Source organism: Grus americana, unplaced genomic scaffold (genome assembly GCF_028858705.1).
Source record: "Grus americana isolate bGruAme1 unplaced genomic scaffold, bGruAme1.mat scaffold_848, whole genome shotgun sequence".
Classification (NCBI taxonomy): Eukaryota; Metazoa; Chordata; class Aves; order Gruiformes; family Gruidae; genus Grus; species Grus americana.
The window spans coordinates 272,314-281,084 of NW_026562047.1; the positions used below are offsets into that span (position 1 = coordinate 272,314).

Sequence of the window (8,771 nt, forward strand, 5' to 3'; positions counted from 1 at the left end):
ACCATAAGAATCACCCAAAAGTAATGAAGGGTGGACTTTGAAACTGAACAAAGTGCCACGATGATGGAACTAGCACTGACTTCAACTGGTGCCCAGGAACTTCATTGAAAATCACATCTTTGACATCCAGACTGCGAGCATGGACCATACCAGATACACCAGCCGTGAAAACTCCGGATGCAGTGTGCAACAATCCAGCAGCACACACCATTGCTCCTGCCCTGAGAGACTGTAATGACAGATGGAACCCAAAGCCATGGACTAAATGAACTCGACAGATATTTTAGAGCAATGGCCCGTAGAGTAAGGGAATGAGATCTGTGAAATAATCTGGGCATGACGTAGATGGTATGGAATAAGGGGTGGATAATGTCCTGGTTCTGGCGAGGATAGAGTTAATTTCACAAGGAGCCAGGACAGGTGAGCCAAGCTGGCCAGGGGCTATTCCATACCGTGTGACATCATGCTCACCATAAAAAGGGGCTAGTCAGGGAGGGGCAGGTTTGTGTGGCTCTGGGACCCGCTGAGCTCTGGTTGGTTGGGTCGTTGGATCAGTAAATTGCTTTCTGTTATCACCCATTGTGAATATCTGTTATCACCCATTGTGAATATCTGTTATCAGTACTGTTGTTGATTGTTTCCCTCTCCCTTGCCATCCCAGTAAACTGTCCTTATCCCAACCCACCAAGCTTTGCCTTTGTTTTTCCATTCTCCTCCCCATCCCGCCGAGGGAGGGGTGAGGCATGGTGCTCAGCTGCTGGCTGGGGCTAAACCACGTCAGTAGCATATGCTTGCAGAGCATGTTCTGTTTATGAACGTTTCTCATGCTTTGCTTTGCTTGGCTCTTCCCTCCATTCTCCCGTTTCTTTTCCCCTTACATTTTGTTCATTCAGATTCCTGTCACCTATGCAGTTGCTGTTTTGTCATCAGGGAGTTAAAAGTTTGCCTGTCTTCCAGTAGTCTAATTGTCTCCTTGGCCAACTCTTTAATTATGTTTATATCTACATTTTTTGGATCTATCTACAACATTTCTCATAAGATTATCCCTTGTGGAAAGGCAACCTCGTTAGAAGAACTTGTACGTAGCATATGCTTGCAGAGCGTGTTCTGTTTATGAACGTTTCTCACGCTTGACTTTGCTTGCAAACAGGAAAAATCCTTCTGGGCCAGTTCTCCAAGGAAAACAGGTGGGAGATGGTGCAAAGGAGCTGTAACACCCAGCTGCAGAGACTGCACTGTAGAAGTCTGATGTAAGGAAAAGTCACACAAATCCCAGGGGGACAATGAGAGAAGCGGTGGGGTTGGGGAGATGAGGAACAAGGCTGTCCATACAGTGTCAGACCTCAAGGGACTGATTATCTTACGTGTCCAGACCTTATGAGGACACCATCTGGATCAATATCAATTGCAGAATGCTTCTATCACCTCTTCTCTAAATGGAAAAGTTATAAAATACAATCTTTAAAACAAAATGTATTTTTTATTAGGAGTGCTTTAGAATCTTCCTCCTTAACTACACAATGAAATGACTCCAATTACCTGTACAAGTCTTGAAGACTTGAAGAAAATTACAGGAAGATTATTGGCTTGCTAGGACTTTCTGTATTTTAATGAGTCCATGGTGTATTTGGGGTTGAGTCTGTGAACCTCAGATACTGAGAGGAGATTGAAGAGACTGCTCAAGAAGTCAAAGTCAGAAGCGAAACCCAAGGTACCTTGAAGCATTAATGGTCCCCACTGAGGGCCATTACTGACAAAGCCTCCCCGTGGACTCGTTAGAGCAGATAATTGGAGGCCATGACTGCAGGTAGGCAAAGGCAGAGTGCAGGTGGCTGTAATGCTGAGGAAACCCTTGGTTTGTTTCATGAAGCAGAAGGGCCAAGGCCTGACCCCCAGGCCCAGGGAAGGCAGATCCTGTCCCTCACACGTGGCTCAGGGCTCTTCCTGGGGGCATTTGGGTGTGAGGGTGTCACCGAAATCCAGGAATAAACCTCGTAACACCAATGTAGTGTTAAAAGGCAGGCATTCTTTATCGCAGCGCTGGATGCACGGGGGATAGCTCCACCCAACGTGCATGCCAGGTGATCACCAACACACAAGTCGTATAGAATCAAAATATACATATTCATTATTTTTCCAAGAAAAGGCAGTCCTGTGATAATCATTTCTTAGAATCCATTTCCATATTCTCCTCCCCGTCACGCATGCTCAGTGATTTGAGTCGGTGGTCCTCAAGGGTCCCTGGTGGTCATCAGTGGTCTCGCACCCGTGTCCGCTGGGTGACCCTCTACTTGCAGGCATGCGCAGTATCCTTGTTGTAGGTGCACCTGTCCATAGCAACTTACTTCATAAGATTAATATCTCCAAACCTATTGTTTGGTTTGGTAGGGACTGTGCATGGAACATAGCAGCATTGTACCTTGCCATGGTCAGTTAGCTTCATTACCTATCACCTTGGTTACAAACTAATTATCTCAACCTGATCCTATAGTTTCTGTTTCACGGCCCCTATCCCACGGTTACAAGGGTGAGCAATGCCCAGTGTAGGAAAACTGTGCAACACCCCCAGGCCTCCCCAGGCAGGGGTGAGGAAGAGACAAAGTCCAGAGCATCAAAATAACGTTTTACCTGGTAGGCCCTGGTGACAGAGCGAGCTGCCACAGCCAGGAGGGCAAATACCTCGGTCCTGTTGGGCCTTTCAGCCGTGCCAGAGTCCTTGGCCATCCCTAATGCAGTCTGTCCTACACGTTCCATGCCTGCACCTCTTTCCCTTCAGGCTGAAGACACCCATCTTTATTTCCCACCAAGGTCTCACCTCAGCATTTCTGTTACCTTCACTGATGTCGCTCTACTCTTGCTGGCTTTTCCTTGAAAGACAAAGCCATGGGCTGATCCAGACACCCTCTGGGTGATCTCTTGCACCCCAAGGCTACCCTTTGAGTGACATTTCTTTTTCAACACAACAAGTCTGAACCTTCCAAGCTGCACTTTGTGACGGTTTGCTTCTCTTCCCACTACCAAGAAAAGCTCCATCATCTCTGAAACCACCCTTCCAGCAGTTTTCAGCTGCTACTGTAGTGCCCTGAACCTCCACTCCACCCAAGTCTCTCAGTTTCTCCACGGAGGCCCCAACCCCCTTTCCTGGCAGATGTCCTCTGGGGCTGCTCCAGTTCTTGCCCACTCCTCCAGGCTGGCAACCCCATGCCCAGGCACACGAGTCCAGATGTGGCTACACCAGCGCTGCGTCAAGGGGGGTGATAACACCCTTGCCTGGGTGGCCACAGTCCTCCTAATACAGCCCTGTGTTCAGCTGGCCTCAGTCACTGTTTATAGTGTTTGCTCCATCAAATGGCATTTTAAATGATACTTCACCGAGTCTGCGTGCCTTTCTTATGGGGGACGTAACAAACCAGAACCTCCAGGTACAAAACAACGACCAAGTCATATGCCTGCTGCTGGCTGTCAGATTCTCAGGCAGAAGTGATGTCATAGGCACCACCACAGCCATGTGTCCGCTGATGGCCAGTCACCGCAAGTGACTGGAGGTTCCAGTGACCTCACACTCACCTCCATGACCATGTGTGTCCTGCTGGCATATGAGCTTCTCAGACATAATTGATGTCATAATGATAGCCAACCCATCAGCCTTCTCTTGGCCTAACAACTGACCAGACAAAAGGAACCTCACCATTATCTTCCAAGCCACATGCCTGATGCTGGCCTTTCAGCTTCTCCAGTAAATGCAGCCAAGCCATGTACCTGCTGCTGGCCCATCAGGTACTCAGGTGGAAAGGACATGACAACCCATATCCAAGCCCTCCTCCTGGATGGGCCTACCAGCAACTTAGGGAAAGGGATTTCCACAATCAACTTGCCAACCACGTGCCTTCTGCTGGCCTGCTGGGGATGCCAGCAGATGTGAGCCTAAAAGCAGATAACCCAGCCATGAGTCAGGGGCTGACCTATCAGCTACTGCAGAAAGAAGTGACCTCACGGTCCCTTTCCCAGCAATGCTCCTGCTGCTGCCCTATCAACTCCAGAGACAGAAGTGACCTCCCAGCTGTGACCTCACAGCCACCTTCACAGCCTTGTGCCTCCTGCTGGCCCCTGAGATCCTGGAGCACAGCTGGCCTCACCATAGCATTCCCACCCATCTCCTCTTTGTGGCCCATGAGCTCATCAGATACAGGTCACCTCGCATTCCTCCTCCAACACCAGGCGACTCTTCTGGGACCTCTCAATCCCTGCCCTGTCCAAGGGGCCAGTCAGAGCAAGTTAGGGTGAGGAGGGGCTGAAGGTGAGGGGCTTAGAGCACAGGAGCGAGGGCTGTGGGAGTCAGGTGTTGAGGTTCGGGCTTAGGGATTAGAGCTCACCTTTCAGTCCTGGGGATTAGGCAAAGGCTTAGGGAGAGGGTTTGGTGTTCTGCTGAAGGTGCCTGGTTCGCGTGAAGGCTGTGGGCTGGCTTTGTGGGTTAGGGTTTTGTGTAGGGCTGGGGTGAGGGCCAGGGTTAAGGCCAGCGTTTAAATGCTAAGGGTGGAGGCTAGGGGCTAGGGGAAGCAATAGGGTAAGGGTAAGGAGTTATGGGGTTTGGATTTGGCTTAGATGTTAGGTTTGAGGTTAGGGATAGCCTAAGCTCAGTTAGGTCAGTAAGAGTGGTTTACTATCAGGGTGAGGATTAGCCTTTAGGGGTAGAGTTAGGGCTTAAGGTTACTGGTTAGACACAGTGGAAGGGCTTAACATGAATGTCTTCACCGTCAATGTTTTCACAGCAACATCTCCATAACCTATTTTAATTCTTTAGCATCTACTGGCCAAGCATGTCTTCCTTCCCCCAAGTCTCCCATTTCTTTTGCCCAGGCTCCTCCTGTCCTCCCCAAATGCGTCATCTTGTTGGGGGCCTCTTTCTGATGAAACCCATGAGCTCAGAGTATCTCTCTCCCCGCTGCTGACCAGCCAGAAGTGACCTCACAGCCAGCATCCAAGGGGGCACATTGTGCTGCTGCGCTTGAGAGGCCTCTTCACTGCCCACCCAGCAGCACTGGGGGAAGGTGATGCCCTGCACCATCCCAGAGGTTCCCTGCCTGCAAACCCGCTCATGCATCCGAAGGGTTCCTGCGTCACTTTTCCCACAGGGGTGCTTCAGTTACCACAGGGCTTCTTGGATGCAGTGGCCTCCTCTGTGCGGACAACTGCATTAAGTGCAGAATGTAAATGTTAGACAAAAGTTGAAGGTTATGCAGAAAAAGAAATCTATGTAACAGCTGACAAAGTCTTCATTTCCAGCTTTTAATGATTTGTTATGAAATTTTACTGATCGCTGACCAATGCTGCTAGTATCTGGCTCCTCCTCAGACTTTGTACCACTGACAGAATTTGTTCCTGATCCTGGCCAGTCAACTTCCCACCCACAACATCGTCCACTTCTTCAGTCCAGATGTTAACAACCTGCTCTAAGGAGACTATGGGAAAGCACATCCAAGGAGGTGCAAAAGTCCAGGCACACAGCATGCCCTTTGTTCCCCTCCCACATGGGCTCAGCAATACTCTTCTGTCCAACAAGTGATGGAGGTGGCTGCAAGTGCATGTGCCCTGTCACCTTCCCAGGAAGTGAGGTGAAGCTGACCAACTTGCAACACTCCCAGTCCTCCTTCTTGCCCTTCTTGAAGATGGGTTTGATATTTGCCTTTTCTGAGGACCTTGGAACCTCCCTGATCTCTCTGCACCTTCCGAGATGCTTGAGAGGCCTCGTGATGACACCAGCCAGTTGCACCAGCACCTCTCTGCTCCTTCTCACACCGAAAGCCTTCTTCATAGCCAACATGTCCATAGGAGCTCCCAGGACATGGCACACACCAGTCCAGGTCCTCTGGATGGGTTCAAAAGAGAACCAGAAGTGATTTCTTCCTAAAGGCCCACCACTCCAATGGGTTCTCTCTGCTGCTGACAGCTTTCCTGAGCGTTTTTCTCAGTGTTTCCCTCCTGCAACTTCTCTGGTCCACAGGCTGTAGATGAAGAGATTGACCAGGGATGTGAGGATGGTGTAGAAAAAGGGCTTTGTCAAACTGTCTCAGGAGGGCTGTTCTGGGCATCACACACCCAAGAAAGTGAGTGTTGTAGAAAGCAGTGGCACTATTGAGGTGAGAGGAACAGGTGGAGAAGGCTTTCTGGCTGCCCACGTTGGATGGGAGAGCTGCCCCAGGGTGGCAGCTCTGATGCACACGGGAAGGGAAGGATGGGATCGAAAAAGCAGGCGATGAAAGCAAAGAGCATGAGTGTCGCAGTGTCACTGCGTGAGAGCTCCAGCAAGGGGGTGAAATCACAGCAGAAGTGGTCCGCGCCACTGCAGCCACAGAACTACATCTGGCACACAACTGAGCTGCTTGCTGTAGATGACAGAAGTCACCCTAGCGAAGGGGCAGCTGCCCTCTGCAGACAGACCTGCCAGTTCATGAGTCTTGTAGAGAGCAGGGGGTGGCACACAGCCCAGTACTGATGGTAGGATGTGCTCACCAGTAGTAAACACTCTGTACATGCAAAAGGTGCAGAAAACAGTACACTAACACCGTGATGAGCAGAGATGGTGCTGTCCCCAGTCATGAAGCTGGCTATCAGCTGGGGCAGGGGGGGTGGTGCAGTAGCAGGTCTCCAGGGAAGACAGATGCCTCAAAAAGAAGCCCATGGGGGTGTGCAGATGCTGCTTTGCCACCATCCGCATGATGATGAGGGTTTTCCCAGGCACAAACACCACGCAGGTCATGAGAGAGAGGAGGAAGACAGTTGTCTAAGGGCTGGGAACATTCCCCATTCCATAGGTATGAGGGACTCCATGACTGCCCCATTGCCCTTTCTCTGTGGAGGGTTTTTGGTCCTTCATTTGCTCTCTAACTTTGTAGGGAACTTGCAAGGAAGATCATTTGGTTTGGTTTTCATTGCTTGGGTCTCAAACAGACAAATCCCTGCAAGTACATGTATTTTGTATAATTAAAGAAGGAGTATAGCTCCTTGTTCAGACAGTTGCTGGGTCCCACGAGTGAGGTAGATAAGTAGAAGTGGGGTGTCCACGTTTCTTTGTGGACAACATGATCACAGTAAAAAAAGCAAGAAAAGAAAACAACTGACCCAACAACAATGACAACAACAAAAACTAATGCAGAAAGACTGGGCCTGTAATGAGTTACATTATGAGTCACATGCTGAAGAAGGTGGACACTTTACAGCTTCTGGACAAAATTGAGTCATCAGTTTCCACACGGCTTCCTTGAGCTCCTTGTTCCTCATGCTGTAGATGAGGGGGTTGACAGCTGGAGGTCCCACCGAGTACAGAAGTGACACCACCAGATCCAGGGTTGCGGAGGAGACAGAGGAGGGCTTCAGGTGGGCAAACATGGCAGTGCTGACAAACAGGGAGACCACGGCCAGGTGAGGGAGGCACGTGGAAAAGGCTTTGTGCCGTCCCTGCTCAGAGGGGATCCTCAGCACGGCCCTGAAGATCTGCACATAGGACACCACAATGAAAACAAAACACCCAAATCCTAAACAGGCACTAACCACAATTAGCCCAACTTCCCTGAGGTAGGCATCTGAGCAGGAGAGCTTGAGGATCTGGGGGATTTCACAGAAGAACTGGTCCACAGCATTGCCGTGGCAGAGGGGTAGGGAAAATGTATTGGCCGTGTGCAGCAGAGCATAGAGAAACCCACTGCCCCAGGCAGCTGCTGCCATGTGGGCACAAGCTCTGCTGCCCAGGAGGGTCCCGTAGTGCAGGGGTTTGCAGATGGCCACGTAGCGGTCGTAGGCCATGATGGTGAGAAGACAATACTCTGCTGACATCAAAAAGAGAAAGAAAAAGAGCTGTACAGCACATCCTGCGTAGGAGATGGCCCTGGAGTCCCAGAGGGAATTGGCCATGGCTTTGGGGAGAGTGGTGGAGATGCAGCCAAGGTCGAGGAGGGAGAGGTTGAGGAGGAAGAAGTACATGGGGGTGTGGAGGTGGTGGTCACAGGCTATGGCAGTGATGATGAGGCCGTTTCCCAGGAGGGCAGCCAGGTAGATGCCCAGGAAGAGCCAGAAGTGCAAGAGCTGCAGCTCCCGTGTGTCTGTGAACGCCAGGAGGAGGAACTGGGTGATGGAGCTCCTGTTGGACATTTCCTTCATCTGGGCATGGGGACCTTTTCAAGGAGGATAAGGCAGTGACAAGTTAGAGCATTCTTCTCTGAGCAAAACCTAGTGCATTTCTCACAGAAACTCCACTGAAACTGCCTCCCCTCCTTCAGGAAGACCTTTGGCAGGTCCCTCTCATCAGCTGTGGTTGGTGCTGGCTGAGGGTGCCGCAGGTAGCTGGGGGCTCTTCTGGGGTCTCTGCAGGAATCAGTTCATCCCTACAGCAATAGCTAAACAGGAACTCGGGGTCACATAAGATCAAATCCCCTCGTGATATCAATGGACTTTTCAGTATTGTCCCTCCCAATTCACCTGACCGCAGAGCAGAGTTGAGGGGATTTTGCTTTGTGTATTTTGTTCTAGTTGCCCCACCACACCTGAGGAGCACCTGTGAGCACTGCCACTTCTGCTGCACTCCAGGTGCAATCTTGTGGGTCCTGGCAGGCAAAGGGACAGTGCCTTTGTGCAGAGTGAGGAGAGTCAGTCTGTCCATCAGCCCTGGTCTCTGCTGCCATGTGCGGGCAGTTCTTTGAGCTGGGGGATGATTGCCCCCAGATGTTCCCTGGAGAAGGAACTGGACGTTGCTGAGAGCAGAGGAATCCAGTTCCCAA

At 50.7% G+C, this 8,771-nt stretch overlaps 1 protein-coding gene across 1 annotated transcript; it reads right to left on the minus strand.

Annotated features, from left to right (window-relative positions):
* Nucleotides 1-1,483: 1,483 nt before the first annotated feature.
* On the minus strand, nt 1,484-8,145 carry LOC129201224 (olfactory receptor 14C36-like). Its single transcript, XM_054812378.1, has 2 exons — nt 7,250-8,145; nt 1,484-1,508 (listed from the first exon to the last, which is right to left on the minus strand). The coding sequence occupies exons 1-2, from the start codon at nt 8,143-8,145 to the stop codon at nt 1,484-1,486; spliced, it is 921 nt and encodes a 306-aa protein (XP_054668353.1).
* Nucleotides 8,146-8,771: the final 626 nt, after the last annotated feature.